At 41.6% G+C, this 25,935-nt stretch overlaps 1 protein-coding gene across 1 annotated transcript in view; it reads left to right on the forward strand.

The window, feature by feature from the left end:
• Positions 1-25,935, forward strand: part of adarb2 (adenosine deaminase RNA specific B2 (inactive)) — a 190,792-nt gene that overhangs the window by 84,343 nt on the left and 80,514 nt on the right. The window contains exon 3 of the mRNA XM_060922521.1: positions 10,984-11,098. Within this exon, the coding sequence (XP_060778504.1) occupies positions 10,984-11,098 (115 nt within the window). The remainder of the gene's footprint in view (positions 1-10,983; positions 11,099-25,935) is intronic.

Consider the following 25,935-nt stretch of genomic DNA (forward strand, 5'->3'; position numbering starts at 1 on the left):
AGAAGGCAGCATCATTGCAGCTGACATTTTGCATTAGCTGGGAAATAAATGTGGTGGCTGCTGATAGGGAGAGTCGTAGTAGAGTTGTACTTTTAAAATGGTGTTGTAATGCAGCAGCAAGACCTGCCTGACTAGATTATTAGTTGGTTGTGTGTAGTAATGTGCACACCTCAGTGGACAGCAGGCTGCCTTAGTGTAATGTAGTGTTATTCAGAAATGTTTAAGACTTTAAAAAACTACTACTTTTAAAGACTTCTACTACTGCTGCTGCTACAGCTGTTTTAGAGATTCTTATATGAAATTAAAATCCATTCAACTAAAATTTGTCAAGAAATAAAATCTCTTGCTTATAATTGCCCAAATAAATATGACTAAATAGTGATAGCGGTAACCTCATAATGCTTTAGTGATTTGCTTTAAATAAGACACTTGTGAAATGGTTATGTTTTGGTTTGTATTGCTGCTTCACACTAACATTTTTGACCATCACCATCATCAAGTAATGGGTACAGTCTGTAAAAATACTTTGCTAGGTCCACATCTGGATGACCCCTGTTCTACAGCATTTGGTAGGACTCACCAGCCACTTTAATGGGAACTTGTTCTTGATTCTAAGATTCCTGTTCTTGGCTGGTGGGAGTGGAACCCAATGTGGTCTTCTGCTGTTGGATACTGAGATGTTTTTCTGCTCACCACGGTTGTGAAGAGTTGCTATGAGTTACTACCGTATTTTTCGGACTATAAGTCGCACTTTTTTTCATGGTTTGGCTGGCAATGCGACTTATACTCCGGTGCGACATATATATGTTTTTTTTTTTTTTTTCACCGCGGAATAACTGGAGCTGATGCTGAGTCTGACGACAGCCACGCAGAAGAAGAGGAAACGGCGCTTCATCTGCCGCTGGAGTTGGCAGAGTTGTTCAGAAGCGACACCGAGGATGAGGAATTCAGTGGATTTGCTGATTGGAGTGAAATCGTCAGCTTGATAAACTTGATTGACCTGTGTTTTATTATTAATGATAGGCCTATAGTTATTTAAATAAGTTATGTAGTGATTTTAGGCAGTGCTTAATTTGTGAAGTGGGAGGTCCCGGAACGCAGGAGGTGGGCGGGTCCGGCGACTCAAAAAAAAAAAAAAAGGCGGGGGATGGTTTACTATAACTTTACGCACATGCGCTTATTGTGTGTGTAAAATAATAATAATATCAGACATTATGATCTTAGAAAACGCTTTAGTGACACAGTTACAGACAGTAATATGTCGTGATATTATATTATAAAATATTAATTTTTATTAGTCTATATATTAAATTATATATTACATTTATCTTCTAAAATAACAGACTGTACTCATCACAACCGGTTTATTTCACCATTGGAGATCAGATCACACAAGACATGAGTTAAATGACTCATTTTAAGGATTTAAGTAGGGGATTTAAAAGCGGTTGTTGTTTTTTTCACTAGACGGTTGTTTTTACTACCGTACCTGTCTTTGGAGATGATATACCTATAGCCTACTTGACCTCTGATTTGATGAAATAAAATTCGACAAAAATGAAGAATGACACTCCTCGATGATGACTACAGCTTTAATAACACAGATGAAAGAGCCATGGGGCGATAATAAGCCCTACCGGTAAACATATTCTAAAAGCAAACTGATTAATGCATCAGTAATAGGCTACTAATATTAGTTATAATAATAATAATATAGGCTATTAGTAATAACGATAGTGATAGTATTAAAGATAGTAGTAGATATTTAAAATAATCAGACTAGGCTACTTACAGGGCAAAGGGCGCGTCATCACTGCTCAGCTGTTCGTTTATTAAATAAACAATGCAGTCGCGCAGTAACCACGCGTCACTTATCAGATACAATCACAGATTCTATGGATAGAATAACCTTTCAAAAAAGTGCGACTTATAGTCCGGTGCGACGTATATATGTTTTTTTCGTCTTCATAATGCATTTTTTGGCTGATGCGACTTAAACTCCGGAGCGACGTATAGTCCGGAAAATACGGTATATCCTTCCTGGCAAAAAAGCTCGAACCAATCTGGCCATTTTCCTCTGACCTCTCTTATCTTAACATTTGTATAATACAAAGACAAAAATAGTGTGTATATATATATATAAAACAAACTGAAAGGTAACATGCTTTAAGTAAAACATTTTGCCATTTATGACAAAAGTTACACTTAATGTACTTCATTTTGCACTTAATTTATAGTGTCCCTTGAGTCTAAAAGGGTACTCAAGGTCAGTAATTTAGGTTGCAGGGGTTCAGCCAGCAAAAATATTTTTGAGAACCCCTGACTTACTGGTTTGGTATACCTATTAAACTGTCAAACCAACGTCATAGTCCTTCCTGCTTGATAGATTATATGGCACTGCCTTCAAACAATTGTTGCATTTATTGTATGCGATATTCACACTCGTGTTTTGCTTTTCTAAAGGTGTGTCTAAAAACACATGCAAACTTGATGACAGCCACAAAAAGAGCAAACAGATTTACTAACGAAGTCTAAGGAGGATTGTATCTTTCAAATGAGAAACATAACACATCTGGTTTTATGTGTTCACCTTAACAAGGATGCAGTTTGTTTGTAAAGGTGTGAAGTACAGGGTGGAGTGCAACAGTGTGATTTACTGCTGATTGAAAATAACTCTGGGAACAATGATGGTGTGCACAAATAATGCTATTGTATACATTTGTGTCTCAAAAACTGGCTCTTAAAATGATGTTCTTCTTATGAAGTTGGTTTTATATTTAAAGAGAGCTTGAGAAAAGATCTTCAGGCACAATTTCTTCATAAACATCCATCCATTACCACTTGTCCTGTGCAGGGTCATGGGCAAGTTGGAGCCTATCCCAGATGGCTATGGGCGAGAGGTGGGGTACACCCTGGACAAGTTGCCAAATCATCGCAGGGCTGACACACATAGAGACAACCAACCATTTCCAACTACGGTCAATTTAGAGCCACCAATTAGCCTAACCTGCATGTCTTTGGACTGTGGGGGAAACTGGAGCACCCAGAGGAAACCCACGCGGACACGGTGATCTGTCGCATAAACTTGGGTGGAGTCTAATCTCATTATCTCTAGCTGCTTTATCCTGTTCTACAGGGTCGCAGGCAAGCTGGAGCCTATCCCAGCTGACTACGGGCGAAAGGCGGGGTACACCCTGGACAAGTCGCCAGGTCATCACAGGGCTGACACATAGACACAGACAACCATTCACACTCACATTCACACCTACGGTCAATTTAGAGTCACCAGTGAACCTAACCTGCATGTCTTTGGACTGGGGGGGAAACTGGAGCACCCAGAGGAAACCCACGCAGACAAGTTTATTATCTGTCGCATAAACTTGGGTGGAGTAAATATGCAAATTAAGCCATGGTAGTCAGGATGGTAGTAATGGAAGACACCAGTAAACCAATGGCAGCAGCAACGTATGGCCTTACGGCAATTATGGCAGTGTGTACGGTTTTCACGGCTGTAGTACAGCATAGCCACGGCAAGATTAAATGAGCCACGCCCCCAGTCAAACTTTTCACTTTGTGCAGAATGTTGTTCCGTGAACATTTTGAGCTCAATTTTTGTGATGGAATGCTATGGTAACCCCTGGTAGCCCAGATAAGCCTCACATGTGCTTCAAGGATGCCTTCATGGTTTTGATGAATGAATTCATCCAGTGCTTGACCCACAGAAATTTTCAGCACAATGAAACTTTCCAGGGATGGAAGCCAAGCCCTCCTGGTTGTCAAGGTAGCTTCCTGGCTCTCATGTATTCCAACAGAAGGGCCCAGAACGCAAGCAAGTTGACCCCCAGAAGGCTCAAAATCATCTACCAGCATCTAGTCTAAAGTCCTTCCCACACCATGCCCTGGTCTTCCCAGGCAGTCTCCCATCCCAGCACTAACCAGGCCCTTAAGGCACATCAGGCAGCACCAATCTCCGTTTCTATAGCCCTCAGCCTCTCACCTATGCAGCTAGGGTTACAGTGGGGGGCTGGTCCTCTGGTAACTACGAGAGTTTGACTCCCCACTCACATCTGTATTGTAGCATGCCTTGCCAGACAGCAGTAGATACCATTTTTATGATGGTCTTTGGTATGACCAGACCGCAAGTAGAACTCGTGATCTCCTGATCAAGAGGCAGGCACGCTAACCACTAGGCCAGCTCGTGGGTCTACCTGCATCTACCATGAAGTGAGTCCGGTTATGTAAGACCTTAGCTTTCGGAGTTGAGAAATCTGTCAGTACCCAGTGCCATTTAAGATTTTAAAAGGAAACACAACATGAAATTTCCCAGTGTTTTGCTCTTCAAGTCTCTGGTCACCTCATCCCATCCCACTAAATTACTCTGGGCCTTTTCTGATTTCTTACACCCCATTGCAGCTGTGTTAGTCATTACACACACTCTTTCAGTTTTCCTTTAGACTATTTTGATACAGAATACCTTTTTGATTGCTCTAAATATGCCAGGCCTGACTTTGATACATCACATTTCAGACCATTACAACAATTTTTCCCATTTTTAAATAAGCAGAAAATGTCACTCTATTCATGTCTGATGAATAGAGATTTTTGTGAAAATGGCTCAGTTTTCATTGCGTAATTTCAGGAGGAATCAACTGCTTTGAATATAACTAATGGGTCCCTAATCATGGAGATGTGATTTTGAGAGATACCGATGATTAATATGGACAGTTAAGGAAAAGCCTATTACAATATAGCAAGAAGGGGGTTTTTATCTGGTGAAAATTTGGATGTTCAGATGTAAGTACTGAAAAAATCTTGAGCATTTTTAGGAAATATTAGCATGGCCTCAGTTCACTTCTGAGAGTTTGGAAAAAAGGTATGGAGATGTACAAGGAAAAGCGTTTTTGAGTGTTTCTGGTTCAGGATAGAAATTATTTGCATCTCTCTCGCTCTCTCTCTCTTTCTCTCTCTTTCTCATCTGGTCCTGTTTCAAGTGTCACTCCAGTTTCATTTATGTGGCATTTGCGCCATGACACAAGTGCGGCCACACAGGAACAAAACACTCAGCAATGGGACATCGTTTCTTTGATTATTTGAAATATAGAAAAAACATTTTGGTTATTTGCTCTCTCTCTCCCCATGTCTTGATGTCTAAAGACATCTCTACTCCCTTCTTGTTGCATTGTATTACCAGTGGGATCCACCCCTGCCATGAAACCCAGGTATAACCTGCATCCTTCCATCATGTACAGTTTGGATCTTCTCAGCTGATCCTGGGCCTCAGGCCAGAGATATACGCCTTCCCTTTTTGAAGAGCATCAGTGTTTGGCATCCCTCTTAATCTGTTTAATGTCACCAATAAAGGGTATTTTATTAAGGTGACATTGGGTTTAGTGTTTAATTAGGCCTGAAAGGCATTTTAAAAAAGGCTTAGCCAACGGGATGTGTAGCTCACTCAGAGGGAATCGGTAGATATGTCTGTTTTATGGTGTGGTATGATGTTAATCTGTTGTTTGGATGGATCTGATGAAGACTAGACCAAAGCATTTGTGGTAACATTGCTTTTTCGACTGCATGTTAAGTTCTTTTAATCATTTAATGTGCTATTTAAGGTTAATGTTTTATAGCAGCATGAAGAACAGCACACTCGAATCTGATTAGTCAGACCAATGTTGATGATGATGATGACAACTTACTTTATTTATTTATTTATTTATCCATTCATCTATTGATCCATCCATCCTTCTTCCCACTGTCCAAAAACATACCGGTAAGTGGATTGACTACACCAAATGACCCCTAGGTGTGAATCCAGGATGTATTCCTCCCACATACCCACTGTTCCTGGGATAGGCTCCAGTTCCACCATGACCCTGACCAAGATAAAGCTCTTACTGAATATGAATGAATGACTATCATAATGACCTCATCCCAATTCATATGAATCATATAATTGTTTAACTTACTCAAATAAATAGTCCAAAAGTGGCATGGTGGTATAGTGGTTAGCACTGTCGCCTCACAGCAAGAAGGTTCTGGGTTCGAGCCTAGTGGCCGATGGGGGCCTTTCTGTGTGGAGTTCGCATGTTCTCCCCATGTCTGCGTGGGTTTCCTCCGGGTGCTCCGGTTTCTCCCACAGTCCAAAGACATGGAAGTTAGGCTAATTGGTGGCTCTAAATTGACCATAGGTGTGAGTGTGAATGGTTGTTTGTTTCTATGCGTCAGCCCTGTGATGACCTGGCGACTTGTCCAGGGTGTACCCCGCCTCTCGCCCATAGTCATCTGGGATAGGCTCCAGCTTGCCCGCAACCCTGCACAGGATAAGCAGTGATGGATAATGGATGGATAGAAATAAATAGTCCAATCTCAATCCAACAAGAACCCTTTATTTATCACACGTACACTCAAGCACAGACTTAAGCACAGTGAAACTCCTCCTCTACATTTAACCCATCTGAATCAGTGAAAACACACACACACACAAGTGAGCAATGAGCATACATGCATACCCAGAGCAGTGGGCAGCTATGCTACAGCACCCAGGGAGCAGTTGGGGGTTAAATGCCTTGCTCAAGGGTACTTCAGCCATGATACAGAGGGAGGGGAAAGTGCTGTTCTTTCACTCAACTCCCCTCATATCTTTCCTGCTGGTCCTTGGAACTGAGCCAACAACCCTTTGGGCCCAAGGCTGTTTCTCGAACCTTCAGGCCATGGCTGCCCCCATGGTCTCAGAATATATAATATTATAGAGTATAATCTTAGAATATCCTGTAGATGGTTGAAGTTTACATAGAAATTTTGCTAGCCAACTTAGCTAATAATTTCTCAAGCAGTGCTAGACAGTGCATGCACAAGCGAACATCTGTTCCTCATAAATTATGTTAATTTTATAAACTCAGACACCTAATTTTTACACGTACACGTGAAATGTCTCAGGAAAACATTTAAATTAAATGTTGGTGCTAGAAAACATGGCATTCCTTGGCATTTTTGTTCAGTCTGAATGGTTTAGGATATCTAAATTTCATCTGTTCATTTTCCAGAGAACACATGGCTTCATGGTACAGCTCTACTCAATTTTTTTTAAATAGCATGGTAAAATCCTGCAGCGATTTTCTTTTAAAACCATGCTGTGTACTCGAACTTCTTCCCCAGACATGATTTAAGTTGACTTTACAGTAAGCTTGCTATTAAAAATGCAGATCTTTTGCTCATTTTGTATTCCGTAAAAGCTCGTATAGTTTGGCATTTGACTTAATGTGGCCACTGACACTGGTGACAAAAACTAAAGAAAAAACACAACATAAAATATGCTCATAAGTTGTTCAGACACTGCAAGCCTCCAGAACAGCTTCAGTGCACCTTGGCATTGATTCTAAAACACTCTGGAACTGTCCTGGAAAGATGAACACTGTTCTTCTGACTCTGTATTTTGAAGATGGATTATCAAGAAGGCTTTTTAAAACATCACTCAAAAACCTTCCAGAGGTATTCAAATGTATCTGGTGAAAGTAAAGGCCATAATACATAATTTACATTTAGTGAGCTCTCGTGAGCTGTGGTTGGAAGGGGCAGGATCATCCTGGAAGAAGCCCCGCCCATCAGGATAGAAAGATTTCATCATAGGTGATCACTCATAAGAATTTTTGAATTGATTTGCAGTGATGCATCTGTTTAAGGGGACAAGTGGAGCCAAACACGGCATCACAGAGCCATTTATTTTTCCTTTATCAAACAGAAATCCCCAGATCTTCAAGTTTATATGTCTCTGTATGTAGCCTGAGTGATTCATATCAGTACTATATAATCTTCACTAGATATTGGATTGCTTATTTATGCCATTTAGTACTTGTGTAATGTTTAAATATAAAGAATTTTCCACACTGTTGTCAGTTTCAGAGAGTTTCAGGCAAACCAGTAAATGCTTCTTATCATCACTCGCAATTCCACTTACTCACTGCCATGAGCCGTGAACGTCCTTTACAAATCCACACACTCACAGTGAGAGGAAGTGAGAAACAGACACAAAGAGAACAAGAGAGAAAGAAAACTCAAAAAAAAAATATATGCTCCATATCATTACCATTTTTTTTTCCCAAGATGGTGCTCTGTTCAGCATGGGCAGAGCTAAAGGGTGAAACATGTCCACCCCTTGGCCACCCCAGTAAGACAAGAGAAAACTGACCTTGTTTCCTGGAAGTCTGGTATTTTATTTCATTAAGCAAGTTTAACTAGCTAACACAGAAGCAAAATATCCCCTGGTCGCACTGACGTCAACAAACACACAAGTAACAATGTTTAGTCAAAATCTTTTGACATTAATGATAATCATCATGGGGTGGCATGGTGGTGTAGTGGTTAGCATGGTCGCGTCACAGCAAGAAGGTTCTGGGTTCGAGCCCAGTGACCGACAGGGGCCTTTCTGTGTGGACTTTGCATGTTCTCCCTGTATCTCTGTGAGTTTCCTCTGGGTGCTCTGATTTCCCCCAAAGACATGCAGGTTAGGTTAACTGGTGACTCTAACTTGACCGTAGGTGTGAATAGTTGTTTGTCTCCATGTGTCAGCCCTGTGATGACCTGGCAACTTGTCCAGGGTGTACCCTGCCTCTTGTCCATAGTCAGCTGGGATAGGCTCCAGCTTGCTGGTGACCCTGCACAAGATAAGTGGTTATAGATAATCATCATTTGGAGGCATGACATTGGATAGCTTCAGTTTGTTGTTAACTAATGATATTGAATTTATAATGCTAGCATACATCATAAGATGTAACCTATTGTTATGTTAGCTTTGACTTTTTGTAGCTTGCAAGAAGACAAATGTTGGCTAAGGGCTATATTTACTAAACAGGTCAAATTAGCATGGGGCCACAATGAGAAAAAAGCACCAATGGAAGTGCCCAGTTCTGCATGTAATATACTAATAATGTGCAAATTTATGAACAGAGACACATCCAGTTCATTTCAGTAATGACCAATACAATCTAGCAGCAGAAATTAGGGTTATATCTTGGGGAAGCCATGGCCTCATGATTAGAGAAGCAGCTTTGGGACCAAAAGGTCACTGATTTGATTCCCTGGACCAGCAGGAGTGGCTGAAGTGCCCTTGAGCAAGGCACCTAACCCCAGGCTGCTCTGGGTATGTTGCACGTTGCTCTGGATAAGAGTGTCTGCTAAATACCTGTAATGTAATGTCTCAGAGTAATATCTTGGTAATGCCATGGCCTAATGGTTAGAGAAGCAGCTTGGGGACCAAAAGGTTGCTGGTTTGATTCCCTGGATCAGCAGGAATGGCCAAAGTGCCCTTGAGCAAGGCGCCTAACCCCCAACTACTCCCCAGGCTGCTCTGGGTATGGTGTATGTCACTCTGCTGAATGCCTGTAATGTAATGCAATAGTTCTGATAATGTCTTCCTCTGGCATTCCAAATAAATTAACATGATTTAATTTATCATTAGAAAATTCTCTCTTCTACCACGCACTCTCTCATCTTGGTGACGCCTCCTCCGAGCAGCAACTATTGCAGCCATTTCAATGTAACATGCTTTTTTTTCAGCATTAAAGAATTGTGCAATTAGCAATAAATTGACAGCAATTAGTCCAGCCACAAAAGTTAATGTGTCCATGTCTTTCCATTGCTAAATTTTCACTGTGCATCTTTCGTAAATCCTGACAGTCGATTTCTAACGCTAAAAAAGGGTTTGCTCTGGTGCAAGCCATTTGTAAATCTGGCTTTATGTGTGCATCTTTTATGCCTGATAGGGATCCTACTCAGGCCATTCACATTCAGGGTTACAACATTATATATAATGCCTGTGTTCCTTGCTATAGACTGCAGTGAGCTCATTGCTCTTTTTAACATCATGGTTGTCCAGCGCTCTGTGCAGCAGTGCTTTTGTGCTTGGTGCGGTGTTCCGAGCAATGTTGCTCGGTGGCATCACGGCGGCTGTGCAGGTGGTGTGGGACATACCAGCACTCTGCGTGGCAGTGTTTCTGTGCTCGCTTTGTGGATCCATGGTGTGGTGTTGCCCAGAAGCATCGCGGCGGCTGTGCAGGCAGTGTGGGACTTGTTTTCGTGTGCCTTTTGGTGGGACTGTGTCTGTTACACCATTGGAATGACATCCTGACCTTCTTTTGGTGGACTTTTTTCCTTTTTTTCCCTTTCCTTATAATTGTAAAGCAACCTTGGGTATGAGAAAGGCACTATATACATTTAATTGATCATTATTATTTTTAGTAGTAGTAGTATATAATTTTCCATGGATGCAGATTAGTATTTTGCCCCACCGTAGATTGCTACCCCAGTAAAGTCATTGGGTATAACCTGGCTACCCCTAGATCTGGTGAAGCAACTGCTGTTCTTGGCTGCCTGGCTAACACCCATGGCTCCTGCTATTCCATAATCCTTATTAGTAATGGCGTATGTGTATTTATGTGTGTGAACGTCCCCACTGGGGTCTGAGCTGCTAATTGCTACACATAATAGCACATAATTTTTGAAGCAGAAACTGTGCATGGTGTGAAACATGAGAGAGAGAGAGAGAGAGAGAGAGAGAGTTCATGCAGGTTGGCTGAACATCTGTCCCAAAGCCTGGACAGGATTGAATCACACCCATTTTGTGAATTCAGGGATAGAGTCCAGACTATTTTTCAGACGGCTGGGTTTATCCAGTGGTTGCTGGTCACACCAGCCCCCCACCCCACCCCACCCCACCCCACACACACACATCACACACCAGTGAACAGATGGTACATCTGAAAGTCCGCTTATATCCCACTGAATAATTCACTTGGTTTCATTAGTGGAAGTGCCTAAGACAAAGATGTGTCCATAAGCACATGTTTTCTGACACAAATTACTCAGACATTTAATATAATTCTATAATAATGGGAGAAACACCAAGGGCTAGATTTTGACAAGATTCTGAAGCAACAAAACAACAAAATGACTCTTAAAGATAATGAATGCATTATGGATTGTGTGTTACAGGACTTTGCAGATGCCGTTTTTCATTTGGTGAGGGAGAAATACAGCGAGCTGATTGGCTGCTCCGCCCTCATGCACGCATGTCACAAAGGCCTGGCGGGCATCGTCATGACTACAGGTAGGCTCCGCTTCTCTGATACAGCGGCAGAAATGTATGAGAAAAGTTAGACATATCTGATATTGAGGCAGCAAGGTCTGATACAGAGTCTGGAATGTATGTACAGAGGCAGGATTTGCTGATACAGAGGAACAAATACGTGATACAGAAGTAGAAATGTCAATTAAAAGCCAGCAATAGCTGATACTAAGGCAGAAATGTTTCAGATTTATTTATTTTCATGCCACAGTTTACAGAGTTACTAAGTATACATAGGTAAAAATGTCTGATACAGAGGCAAGGATTTCTGATATAGAAGCAGGCAGAACTGTCTGACATACTGTAGAGACCAGACTGACCTAGAGGCAGGAATGTCTGGCATAGAGACCAGGATATCTGACCTAGAGGCAGGGATGTCTGATATTGAGGCAGGAATGTGTGACACAGAGACTGAATTGTCTGACAAAGAGGCAGGAATGTCTGGGATAGAGGTAGGAATGTCTGCATAGAGGCAGGAATGTCTGCATAGAGGCAGGAATGTCTGCATAGAGGCAGGAATGTCTGGTATAAAGACAGAAATGTCTGACATGGAGGCAGGACTGTCTGACATGGAGGCAGGACTGTCTGACATAGAGGCAGGACTGTCTGACATAGAGGCAGGACTGTCTGACATAGAGGCAGGAAAGTCTGGCATAGAGGCAGGAAAGTCTGGCATGGAGGCTGTACTATCTGACATAAAGGTAGGAATGTCTGACAAAGGCAGGAACGTCTGGCATAAAAACAGAAATGTCTGACATGGAGGCTGTACTGTCTGACATAGAGGCAGGAATGTCTGACATTGAGGTAGGAATGTCTAGCATGAAGACAGAAATGTCTGACATGGAGGCTATACTATCTGACATAGAGGTAGGAATGTCTGGCTTTGAGGCAGAAATGTCGGCTATAGAGGCAGGACTGTCTGACATGGAGACTGAACTGTCTGATGTAGAGGCAGGAATGTCTGGCTTTGAGGCAGAAATGTCTGCCATAGAGACTGAACTGTCTGACATAGAGGCAGGAATGTCTGGCTTTGAGGCAGAAATGTCTGCCATAGAGGCAGGACTGTCTGACATGGAGGCAGGAATGTCTGGCATGGAGGCTGTACTATCTGACATTGAGGCAGGAATATCTGACATTGAGGCAGGCATGTCTGGCATCGAGGTAGAAAGATCTGGCATAAAGACAAATGTCTGACATGGAGGCTGTACTATCTGACAGAGGCAGGAATATCTGACACTGAGTCAGTCAGGAATGTCTGTCATAAAGACAAACGTCTGGCATAGAGGCAGGAATGTCTGTCATAAAGACAAACGTCTGACATAGAGGCAGGAATGTCTGACATGGAGGCTGTACTCTGACATAGAGGCAGGAACATCTGGCATAAAGACAAATGTCTGACATGGAGGCTGTACTATCTGGCATAGAGGCAGGAATGTCTGGCATAAAGACAAACGTCTGACAAAGTCAGGAATGCCTGGCATAAAGACAAATGTCTGACAGAGGCAGAAATGTCTGACATGGAGGCTGTACTCTCTGACAGAAGTAGGAATGTCTGGCAAAGAGATATACATGTGCATCAAGAGCACTATCATGACCATTTCCCAACATCACGATCATAAATGACTCAATTTAGACAATTCAGGTGGTCATATTTCTCTCTCTCTCAGACACACAGTAATTCTAGACTTGTGTAATAATAAGGCTGTTATCTTCAAAGATCCAGGCACAGGCAGGCCGGGTGTTTGTAGCAGGCTAGCAGACATGCAAAACTTGACAGAAACACTAAGAGCTCTGTTCCTTTCTCTCTCTGAACATCTACCGGACATGCACCAGCAGAATATTAATGCAACTCCATCTTTGAACTGCTACGTTTCCTCAATCTCATTCCCACAAAACGAGCCTTAGTCAAGGTTTCACAGCAGTTCACTGGCCCCTTTATTGAGTTGTTTCATCCAGCAAAGGCGAAAGCGTACAGACTTGAATGTGATTCTGAATAATCTCATTTAAGCCTGGCCTGCTGCCACCGCTTGGATATTTGGTTTTGAACATCAGATGAAGCAAAGTTAGAGGGGATGGAGTGTATTCGGTTACACTTGGGACACGCCTGATAATGTTACGAGCAACTCAAAGGTTCAGCTGGACACACTGATACAGAGAGTTATTGCTTTAGTGGGGATATGATATTAAAGACAACATCTGGTGCCTACATAGGAACTTTTCATCTGTAAAGTTTGAGTGTGTGGTGTGTTTTCTCTGTTCTGGAATGGAATTTCAGAAATTAAATGGAGTTCAGGTGATGTGCAGAAATTTTCAAATCACTATTCCTTATTTAGCCTCAACTGGCCTGTGCTTAGATTACATTCTGGTTAACTTGGTCGACGTTTTGCATTGAATCATCCACCAAACGCACATATGTACATCTGAATACGATAGAAATTGCAACACAGTCTGTCAGGAATGCAGACATAAAAGTGGCAGTGTGTTTATTAAGGCAAACAAATCCAAATCGTGAAGCAATGTCAAGGTCAAAGAAGAGGCAATGGTCAGGCGAGACAAAGAAAAGGGTAAAATCTTAAGTACAAATAAAGTCAAAAACCTGAAACCACATAACAAAAGGCTTGGTAAAGTTAGGCAAGGATACACGGAGCATTTACTTCACAGGGGGTGAGTACAACATTTCCGTTTCCAGTTGAGAGTACACCGTGCACATTCTGGCTGCCGCTTCTCACAGGAGCTTTGTGTTATTTTCTCTTGTGTATGTTTTTGTAGTTTGAGGTTTGTGCGTGTTGTCCGCTGGTTGTGGTGTAGCGCCGGATCTACCGGTAGTTGGGTGTTGGTTCCCTCCAGGCCTTGGTTTGCCATGGGTGATGCCTGTGCTCCTAGCTATGGACTGCAGTGAGCTCGTTGCTCATTTTAACATTGTGGTTGTCCAGCACTCTGCAGCAGTGCTTGGTGTGATGTTCCGAGCGATGTTGCTCTGTGGCATCGCAGCGGCTGTGCAGGCTGTTTGGGATATATCGGTGCTCGCTTTGTGGATCCATGGCATGGTGTTCCAGAGGTGCTGCCCGGTGCCGTCGCGGCAGCTGTGCTGGAGGTGTGGGACTTGTTTTCATGCGCCTTTTGGTGGGACTGTGGCTGCTACACCACTGGAATGACATCCTGACCTTTATTTGGTGGACTTCCCCCCCCATAATTGTAAAGCAACCTTGGGTTTTGAGAAAGGCACTATATAAAATTGAAATTATTAGATACTAGAGTCCTTAAGGTGATGATACATGGGGAAACTTTTTGGGCAATGTTGCCAGCAACGGGCAACCAGGTGAGACACAGGGCAACAGACAATTGGCAACAACCAATCAGATAAGAGCAAATCTATTCCCAGGCAGGCAGACACCACAAAGATGGACAAACATTTGCAGCTGTCACTTTTGTCTTGGCTTCAGCCTTTTTTTTTTTCATTCAATTAAGTATCACTTCTGGAACAAAACTGAATAGATACTCTGGTCAAAAGAGAAGTCACCATTATTTTAACATGTACAAGTCAAAATAACCACATTCTGTTAATAAACATTTTTTAAATCTCTTTAAAAATGCGACTAGCCTTAATCACATATGCCATCACTAATAACGGACATCACAAAAACATCATTGTTTAATTCTCATCTCAGCAAAAAAGAAAAAAAAAAAGGCATGGATCAGGAGATGGCTGCCAAGGAAGAAAAGGGCATGGCAGAGCTTCTGAAAGGCTTTTCTCTTTTAGATCCCAAAGTTTGTATTGTTTTGCCCTCAGGTTCCACAAGTAGTCGTGCTCTGGATGTGAATTAGATCAGATGATAAGTTAAACAACTTCTATTACAACTTACAAAAAAAAAAGCTGCCCATCACTTAACTTGATGCAAGAGAGCTAACATTATCCCTACATAGCTAGCAATAACTTTCAGCTAACTGTGTTAGCAAAAGCCACCACTAGTTAGCTAAATCCCATTCAATCTCTATGGAGCAATGGTTAGCTAAGGGCAGTTTACATTACCTGGAAAAAGTCAATGTCTTAATTACAACCTGCGCACAAAATAGAGAGGTCTGTTGGTTTTCTAAGGATTTGATGAAGTAAATTCACCACTTTGAGTTTACACATACTGTAACTTACCACCATAAAAAAACAAGTTGTCTCTCTTCATTCCACTGCCTGAGATGCCATCATCTTTGTTGAAAATTTCAGAAGTGCTCAGGTGGTCATGTGATTCACTGCTAGCACTCTGATTGGATGATCTTAAAAAGTTGATCCTAAAATTATCAAAGTCCCTCAGAGAGAAATTATGTTACCCAATCTCAATGGGAAAGTGTCAAAGTGCAACTGCCCAGCAACACTGCCCAAAAAGTTGCCCTGTGTTTCATTACCTTTATACACACATTGGTGGTTATATGAGATGGGTAACAGGTGTAGCGCTAATCAGTATTCCAGAGATGGAGGGTGGTGCGGTGCAGGCTGGTTATTGTAGTCCATGGCGTCCATGTTTGGAGGCTGTTACAAACTCTAGGAAGTGGAGTCTTGAGTGTGAGTGGGTGCAAACATGATGTCTCATTTAAAAATTTGTTTGCCATTTATGTGGTCTAAGGTTGTGGGTGGAGCTTAGTTGATATGAAGTCACTCTGAAATTTGAATTTATACACTGCCCTGACAAAAAAAAAAAAAGTTGCACACGAATATCTGGTTGCACAGCCTTTAGCTTTGATTATAGCTTGCATTCACCGTGGCATTGTTTTGATAAACTTATGCAGTGTCACAATATTTATTTCAGTCCAGAGTTGTATTAATTTGTCACCGAGATCTTGTGTTGAGGATGGGAGACTCGAACCTCTGCATAAAGTCTTCTCCAGCACATCCTAAAGATTCTCAATGGGGTTAAAGTGAGGAACCTGTGGTGGCCAATTCATGGGTGAAAATTATTCCTCATGCTTCCTGAACCACCCTTTCACAATCTGAGCCCTCATTTTATGCCCGTGTTATGAGGGAAGAAAATAATCCATTGATGTGATAATAACCTGGTCATTCAGTACATTCAGGTTGTCAGCTGACTTCATTTTAGTGCCCCATAACATTGCTGAGCCTCGACCTGACCAACTGAAGCAACCACAGATCATAACACTGCCTCCAGAGGCTTGTACAGTGGACACTATGCATGATGGATACATCGCTTAATGTGCTTCCCTTCTTACCCTGACACACCCATCACTGAGGAATAGGGTTAATCTGGACTCATCAGACCACATGACCTTTTTCCATTGCTCCAGGGTCCAATCTTTATGCTCCCTCCCAAATTGAAGGCTTTTCTCCTGATTAGTCTCATTAACAAATGGTTTTCTTATGACGACACAGATGTTTAGTCCCAATCCCATGAGTTCTCATCACATTGTGAGTGTGGAAATGCTCTTAATTTCACTATTAAACATACCCGCGAGTTCTGCTCTTGATTTTTTTTTTAATGATTCAACTTGGCGGCACAGTGGTGTAGTGGTTAGCACTGTCGCTTCACAGCAAGAAGGTCTGGGTTTGAGCCCCATGGCCGACAAGGGCCTTTCTATGCGGAGTTTGCATGTTCTCCCCGTGTCTGCGTGGGTTTCCTCTGGGTGCTCTGGTTTCCCCCACAGTCCAAAGACATGCAGGTTAGGTTAATTGGTGACTCTAAAGTGAGTGTGAATGGTTGTCTGTGTTTATGTGTCAGCCCTGTGATGACCTGGCGACTTGTCCAGGGTGTACCCCGCCTTTCGCCCGTAGTCAGCTGGGATAGGCTCCAGCTTGCCTGCAACCCTGTAGAACAGGATAAAGCAGCTAGAGATGATGAGATGAGATGATTCAACTTCACCAAGCATTTAAGTGATCTCTAATCATAGTCAGTCAGGATCTTTTTCCAACCACATTTTTTCCATGAAGTTGATGGTTCACCATGATCCTTCCAGGCTTTAATAATGAGTTGGACAGTTCTTACTCCAATTCCAGTCCTTTCAGTAATCTCCTTAGTTGTTTTCTTTGCTTGATACAGGCCAATAATTTGACCTTCTGAAACACAGCAACATCTTTTCCATGAGCACAGGATACATCTTCTGACATGTTGGTTTAAGAAATGAGAAGCTACTCACTGCATCAGTTCAGGTTCAAAGAATTGTTGCCAGTTGAAACACATTAATCATTGCAGTAATTATCCAATCAAGGGCTCTTATCCATCCATTATCTGTAACTGCTTATCCTGTGCAGGGTCACAGGCAAGTTGGAGCCTATCCCAACTGACTATGGGCGAGAGGTAGGGTACACCCTGAACAAGTCATCAGATCATCACAGAGCTGACACATAGAGACAAACAACCATTCACACTCACATTCACACCTACGGTCAATTTAGAGTCACCAATTAGACTGTATGTCTTTGGACTGTGGGGGAAACCAGAGCACCCAGAGGAAACCCACATGGACATGGGGAGAACATGCAAACTCCAAACAGAAAGGCCCCCGTCAGCCACTGGGCTCAAACCCAGAACCTCCTTGCTGTGAGGTGACAGCGCTAACCACTACACCACTGTGCCACCAAAGGTTTTTATGTATTTGCTCATTTAAATCCAAGTGGCAATTTTTTTTTTTTTATTTTGGTCAGGCAGTATAGCACAGCACTGTGCCGAGTTTCCCAAATTCATCGTAACATATAGATCATCGTTAAATGGGAGAGCAAGTAGCACAATGAACACTCTCTCTCCTAGTTAAGATGTTCTTAAGATTAAGAGGCTTTTGGGAAACCCACCAATGTTCAGTTCTCAAATTTGATTGGTATTAAGTTGCTGATTAATTTTTCTGACAGTAGTTCGGACTACAAGGCAAATCACAGGGTTTTTTATGCACTCTTTCTAATACATTATAATTTCTATAGAATCAACTGACACAGTGGCTTATATGGCATATAGTAATGTTTTCTGTCTGGAGATGTTAATTTAAGATTTATGGAAGGAGTCTCCAGTGTCAGAGCTTTGTCACAGTCAGAGGTAAAACTCTAACTTGAATTTTACTGACATGGGGAATGTCTTCAGGACTGAAAGTTTACATAATGCCAATTCTCCACTTCATCACACCACCCTGTTGTTAATTATTTTCCTCTAACAGCACGCCACCAAGTGTTTTATTTCTTACATATACTGTACAACATTGGCGAACTGTTACTATTAGAGCTGGGACTTAAGCTCAGCCAAACCTTAGCCAGACACCAAAAATGCAACAGGGCAAAGGATTTTGCAAGGGATTAGTGGCAGGCTGCCAGGTATCACCGTTGTGTGTAGCTGTCGATGTTGATTTTAAAAGTAACTAAGTAAATTACAGAGGGAAATGAATACTGAAGTCTGAGTGAAAAATACTGTAGTGAGTGTGCAGCGTGGAAGAAGAGTCTGGAGACAGAAATCTTAGTTTCTCGGTCGTTAGCCTGTGCTACTTGTTCTCAATAGATAGCACTCTCTTGACTGCTTTATTAGCATTCGCTAACACTACTGATGAACGCTACACCGGCTGGAAGGTGACTTCACTGCTGCGCTGACGGCGCCGACTCGCAGTTAAACTCATGGTGGCCTTCAAGAAGGCCGAGGGCGATAAATTTTTGGTCCCTCCCGCTATTAATCAAAATCTGATTGGTTAATTCATCTGTCACTTCCTACATAAACATGCACTGCCATGGCCTTCTGTCCCGGCAATGAAGTCCTAACCAATGAGTGAGCAGCTCTAAACTCTTCTCAGCCTAGAAACAACAAACAAAAAAATCTCATTGGATAACTCGATTTTAATGTTTTCAGGACAGTAACCCTTTCATTTCTGAAGCAAATTTGATAGAAAATGAGGCCAAAATAGAATTAGAAGGGAATAATTATCATGAAATTATGAAAGAAATTAAATATAACATTTGAAATGCTGATATGGTTGGACCTTCTCTGAAGGTCTAGAAGGCCCTGATGCCCTCTGCTGTACGAATGTTTCATAAGATCAGATTTGAGAGTGTACTATAAGATACTGTGGCAGTGGGGGCGTGGTCAAGTGTCGGTCTGTGACCGGAGGGCGGAGTCAGGGAAGGTAAGTGGCAGAATCACTGCACCTGATGTTAATTAATGTGTTTGTGTGTCTTCCCCAGTGACCGCGCCCTATTTAAGGAGAGAGAGCGAGAGCAGAGGGAGCTCTCTCCCCAACCAGATGACTAATGTGTGTGCGTGTGTCTGAGTGTCTGGGAGAAGTGTACGCTGAAAAGTGTCACAATAAAAAAGAGTTTTGTGAATTCAGTTCTGGCCTACCATCCTTCTGTGCTCCACCCACCCTTACGAACTGTCACAGTGGTGCCGAAACCCGGGACGAGCACAGAAGGATGGCAGGACAGAACTGAGTTCACAAAACACTTTTTTTTATTGTGACACTTTTCAGCGTACACTTCTCCCAGACACTCAGCCACACGCACACACATTAGTCATCTGGTTGGGGAGAGAGCTCCCTCTGCTCTCGCTCTCTCTCCTTAAATAGGGCGCGGTCACTGGGGAAGACACACAAACACATTAATTAACATCAGGTGCAGTGATTCTGCCACTTACCTTCCCTGACTCCGCCCTCCGGTCACAGACCGACGCTTGACCACGCCCCCGCTGCCACAGATACATTTTCCTGTACTTTATATTTTGACACTACAGTGATCCACATACAGATAAAGCTAAAGAAGTCAAAAATAATTTTACTTTGCTCATCTATAAGGCTGGACTTATTATTTATGTGAACTGAATATTCCCCCCCAACACTGGCTGTGCTGTGCTATTTTCAGTAGCAGAATATTATTGTTAAACACAATTTCTTAATGCTCCTGGTGATCATCATGAAGATTAGGACCTCATTTCATTTTCATACATTTAGTAAAGCACCAGCAGCTTATGAAGGATCAATTTATGAGCCTCTTTCATTTTAATGGGATGTAAATCACTTCACCACTACTGACCTTTGCCATTCATTTAACTCATAAGGAAAATAGTTTTCATGCAAATTTTTCATAAATAGCTTATTTTGCCAACACAACATAGAGACAGAGCCAAACCTAGAAAAGATATATGTAGAGAAAATCATCATTTCAATTTAAAAAATAGATATATTTATAGATGTCGCGGCAGACATTTTTCAGTATAGAGCAAGCCAAATATTTCCATAGGATTTATTTGCCTCATGTGAAATGCACAACTCATTCAGAAACTGTGTGTGTAATGGGGCTAATTAAGTACAACCAGGATGTGAAATTTCCCCTGGCGGATCTGTCGTAGCCAGAATAGATTGCAGAAATAGATTTTCTCTGCCTCTGGTGGATTATTACTCCACTTACTCCACAGAAGAGGAGCTTACAGCAATCATGTTGGACTTGTTGAAGCTGAGAGTACTGGAAATGTATTTTATGATGTGAGGGTTGGTCTGATAAAAATCTTAAAAGTGTGACATGAATTAGACTTCAATCAATTTTTTATCGGAATCTGGACCATCATTAAGCCACTTGCATCAATTGATGCAATTGATACTGTCTTGAAAAATGATAAAACATTTATGACAACTTTTAGGGCACGGCACGGTGGTGTAGTGGTTAGCACTGTTGCCTCACCGCGAGAAGGTCCTGGGTTTGAGCCCAGCAGCCGACGAGGGCCTTTCTGTGTGGAGTTTGCATGTTCTCCCCGTGTCCACATGGGTTTCCTCCAAGTGCTCTGGTTTCCCCCACAGTCCAAAGACATGCAGGTTAGGCTAATTGGTGGCTCTAAATTGACTGTGAGTGTGAATGGTTGTCTGTCTCTATGTGTCAGCCCTGCGATGACCTGATGACTTGTCCAGGGTGTACCCCGCCTCTCACCCATAGTTAGCTGGGATAGGCTCCAGCTTTCCTGCAACCCTGTAGGACAGGATAAGTGGCTACAGATAATGGATGGATGGACAACTTTTAGGAATAAATAGAAAATAAGGCTTTCATTTGACTCACCATCGAAGATTCTTATCTATGCATCAGTTCTCTTAGGCTGCGTCCAAATAATATGTTTTAGTTTCAAAACATATCGCTTGGAGCTTTCAAGTCCCAAAAATTGAGACTTTTGGAAATGCTTCTGGGATCATTTTACTTTGAAAACTCCAGGGTAGCATTTTAGTGTCAAAAAGTCAAAGTGCTTCCATGCCAGCACTTGGTTTTCCCAGGAAGTCTCCCACCAAGTACTAACCACACACTTAAGACACACAAGGCACTGCCGATCTCCGTTTCTATAGCCCTCAGCCCCTCACCTATTACAACCCCAATTCCAAAAAAAGTTGGGACACTGTGCAAAACATAAATAAAAACAGAATGCAATAATTTGCAAATCATTGAAACCCTATATTTCATTGAAATTTGTACAAAGATAACATTTCAAATGTTAAAACTGAGTAATTTGGTTGTTTTTTGAAAAATATATGCTTATTATTAATTTGATGTCAGCAACACATTTTAGAAAAGTTGGGACAGGGGCATGTTTACCACTGTGTCGCATCACCTCTACTTTGAATAACACTCCGTAAATGTTTGGGAACTAAGGAGACCAATTGCTGTAGTTTCGAAAGACAAATGTCATCCCATTCTTGCCTGATGTATTTTAGTTGGTCAACAGTTCAAAGTCTCCTTTGTCATATTTTGCACTTCATAACATGCCAAATGTTTTAAATGGGAGACAGGTCTGGACTGCAGTCAGGCCAGTTTAGCACCTGGACTCTTTTGCTACAGAGCCATGCAGTTTTAATATGTGCAAAAGGCGGTTTGGCATTGTCTTTCTGAAAGAAGGAAGGCCTTCCTTGAAAAAGATTTTGTCTGGATGGCAACATATTGCTCTGAAGCGTGGATATATCATTCAGCATTAATGATGCCTTCCCAGATGTACAAGCTACCCATGTCATGTGCACTGATGCATCCTCATACCATCACAGATGCTGGCTTTTGAACTGTGTACTGATAACAAGCCGGATAGTCCTCTGCTCTTTAGCCTGGAGGACATGGTGTCCATGATTTCTAAAAAGAAATTCTACTTTTGATTCATCAGACCTCAGGACAATTTTTCACTTCGCCTCAGTCCATCGTAAAAGAGCTCGGGCCCAGAGAAGGTGGCTGTATTACTGCGTATTGTTTAAATCTGATTTTAACTTGCATTTGTGGATGCAGTAATGAACTGTTTTCATAGACGATGGTTTTCTGAAGTGTTCCTGAGCCCATACAATGATTTCCACTACAGACACGTGTCTGCTTTTAATGCAGTGTCTCCTGAAGGCCTGAAGATCACAGGCATCTGATGTCAGTTTTCAGCCTTGTCTCTTGCATACAGAGATTTCTCCAGATTCTCTGAATCATTTAATGATATTATGGACCATAGATGATTTGATCTCCAAATTCTTTGCAATTTTACATTGAGGAACGTTATTCTTAAATTGTTGCACTGTTTGTCAATGCAGTCTTTCACAGAGCGGTGAACCCCTCCCCAGCTTTACTTCTGAGAGACTCCGCCTTTCTGGGATGCTTTTTTTTTTTATACCCAATCATCTTACTGCCCTGTTGCCAATTAACCAAATTAGTTTTGTTTTTTTGTTGTTGTTCTTTTGCATTACACAACTTTTTCAGTCTTTTGTTACCCCATCCCAACTTTTCTGAAATGTGTTGCTGACATCAAATTCAAAATGAGCATATATTTTTTAAAAAACAAAAAAATTTCTCAGTTTCAACATTTGATATGTTGTCTTTCTACTATTTTCAATGAAATATAGGCTTTCCATGATTTGTAAATCTTCACATTCTGTTTTTATTTATGTTTTACACAGCATCCCAACTTTTTTGGAATTGGGGTTGTAATAGATAAAAAGGGCTTTTAAGTTGCTTTAAATTGACACCATTTCCATACTGCTGTGATCTACAGTATCTGGGAAGGAGGTCGCAGAAGTCAGGCAGTTTAGCCCACTTTGGAGCTCTATTTCTAGTTCAAATTATGACTCAGGCTGTGCTGCAGACCTCATTATGCTTTTCCCCCCCCCATCAGTTCCCCAGGTAAGAGACCTTTTTTTGTTGTTGTTTTTGGTTTTTTGTTTGTTTGTTTGTTTGTTTGTTTGTTTATAAATTTTTGTGGAGAAGTTATAAATGTATGTATTTATTTTTAAGATGTGCTGAATCTGTAGTACATTTTATTTACAACATTAAACCTCTGTTCATAACAATGTTTGTCTTTTCTGTCTTTTTTTTTCCATTCAAATTTTGTCAAAAAATATTCTGAGACTCGAACTGGATTGAATCCTGAAGCCAGAATCATGACTGGATTTTAAACATGATCAGAGTGTATCATTACACCCCTGGCTATGATATTAATCTCAGTCCTAAATCTTAAAATAACAGGAAATATCAGTGTGCTTATTATTAAGCTATTATAACACATTTATAACATGATAACTCAGCTGGAATAACTGTTTAACTGCACTCTCCTCGTTCTCACTTCCACCTCGCACTCCATGTACCTGGGATAGACTCTGGGTCCACCATGACCCTGACCAGAATAAAGCACTTACTAAAGATAAATGAATGAATGAATGAATGAATGAATGAATGAATGAATGAATGAAAATGCCACTCCACACAAATGCTACACGCATAATATTGGCTGTGTGTTGCTATTTCCTATAAATGGTGCCATTAAGAATCATTTTTGTCACATCGTTTTGCATTTCAAACTGAGCTTGTGTGGCTGCTAAACTGAGATAAACAAGGTTTATGATTTTGTTTACCTGGAAACACAAGCCTAGTTCACACAAGGGGTGGGTGGGTGCTCCATTCACATTGTTCAATGAATGTGAACATTCACTCCACTCCCCCCCACACACATTTGTCGAACTGTCCTTATCAGGACCTTCCATTGACATAAATGCAGATAACTAATGATGTGCCACACCTACTTTTAACCCTAACCTTATCCTCAGTAACCAAAAGAAAACCATTTATTCTCTTTTATTGATTTGCACTAGCAGCGCTGTTACAAATTGTTACTCTCACTCAGGATTGTTCTACTTTCCTCTTCTTCTTGATATTATTATTATTATTATTATTATTATTATTATTATTATTTTAGGACACTATTTCTCCCTCAGTTTTCAACCAAGCATCACCAAATTTCACATGAAGAATACCTCCGGGCTGAATTACATTGCTCTGACTTTTGGTGCTGATCTGGATCACTGATCTGGAATGATCGATGAAAAACAGGATTATCACTTATAACTGTCAATTTTCAATCACTTTCTTTTTTATTTTGTTCAGGACGGTAGGGCTCAATTTTTCCTCACTAAGCATCATTCTCTATCTCTTACCATTCTGGATCTATAGGGTACAGTGACTGTCACACCCACGCGCATTGGCTGACTCTTGCGCATGCTCTGGACAGCATGTACTGCAAACTAATTAATGCATGTGCACCGCTAATAACTCACACAGGCACTGGATTAAAGTTCATAGGCAAGGGTCAGAGGTGGAACGTAGAATATCAAGTTTATTGTCTAGAAGAACGACCCAAAAAGTGAATTCAATCTTCCTGGTGTCTAATTTGCACCCTAAAATTGAATAAAACGGTTAAAATATACTAGTTTGTGCAAGTTCCGAAAGTTTGTTTATATCTCTTTCACGCACACATTTACCGCCGGGGGACAGTCATTGTGACATCATTCAAGGCAAACAGACTGGGAGCAGTTCTGTGTTTACTTGCGAACCGAGCACACGTGTATGGACTTTGGTCATGAGAAGTTGTGTAAAATGTCTGGAAAGCAATAGCGATTTTGAAGTAGGGACTCTCCAAATTGAATATTGAGAGGTGAAACCATATATGTATGAACCTATGGCTGTTGCGAAACCATAGTGGATATAGGTAACGATTACTTGACAGTGCGCCGGTAGGCCACATTAGCCTGCCATCCGCGGTATTTCCCGGTGTCAATATATCAGGCCTGACATCTCATCTTGTCTATCAATGATTTTTTTTCAACTACCGAGCATTTAAATGAAAAAGATAAAAATGTTTTCGTCAAATCTTCTCCTTTTTGCTTAAGCGTTGCTGGTCCATTTCTTCTTTGACTGCTTGATTTTGTGCTCGAATTTTGTCGGAACAGCGTCAGGTTTGAGCCTTCTCTGTCCGACACTGACACCTAAACTCTCCAACAGATGGGGATTCTTCATAAACGAATCGTCGTCGAAGTGATCAGAGCACAGAGTGGCGTATTTACCTGGCTACCAACCCTCTGGCTTCACACACACAATCCACTCTCTCCACCTCCTCTCTTCTTCTGGAAAAAGCCAACCCTCTCGCTCCACCTCTTCTCCTCTTTCGAAAAAAGCCAACCCACTCGCTCCGCCTCTTCTTCTCTTTCAGAAAAAGCCAACCCTCTCGCTCCACCTCTTTTCCTCTTTTGGAAAAAGCCAACCCTCTCGCTCCGCCTCTTCTCCTCTTTCGGAAAAAGCCAACCCACTCGCTCCGCCTCTTCTCCTCTTTCGGAAAAAGCCAATCCATTCTCTCTGCCTCTTCTCCTCTCTCGGAAAAAGGTAAAAACTTCTTCCTGAACCGGTCCCATTGTTACAGTTCACTGCACAACAATAAGGCATGCTTTTTCTTTGGAAATTCCCAAATGCACGTCTGCACTCAAGCCGAACGGCAATGCAAGTAAATGGAAGTGGACTCAACTCAAGCGGTTTGTTTGTATTGAATGACGTCACTTGCCGAGTGGTCACAAAACTCGCTGAACAGAAA

Source organism: Neoarius graeffei, chromosome 5 (assembly GCF_027579695.1).
Source record: "Neoarius graeffei isolate fNeoGra1 chromosome 5, fNeoGra1.pri, whole genome shotgun sequence".
In the NCBI taxonomy this organism is placed as follows: domain Eukaryota; kingdom Metazoa; phylum Chordata; class Actinopteri; order Siluriformes; family Ariidae; genus Neoarius; species Neoarius graeffei.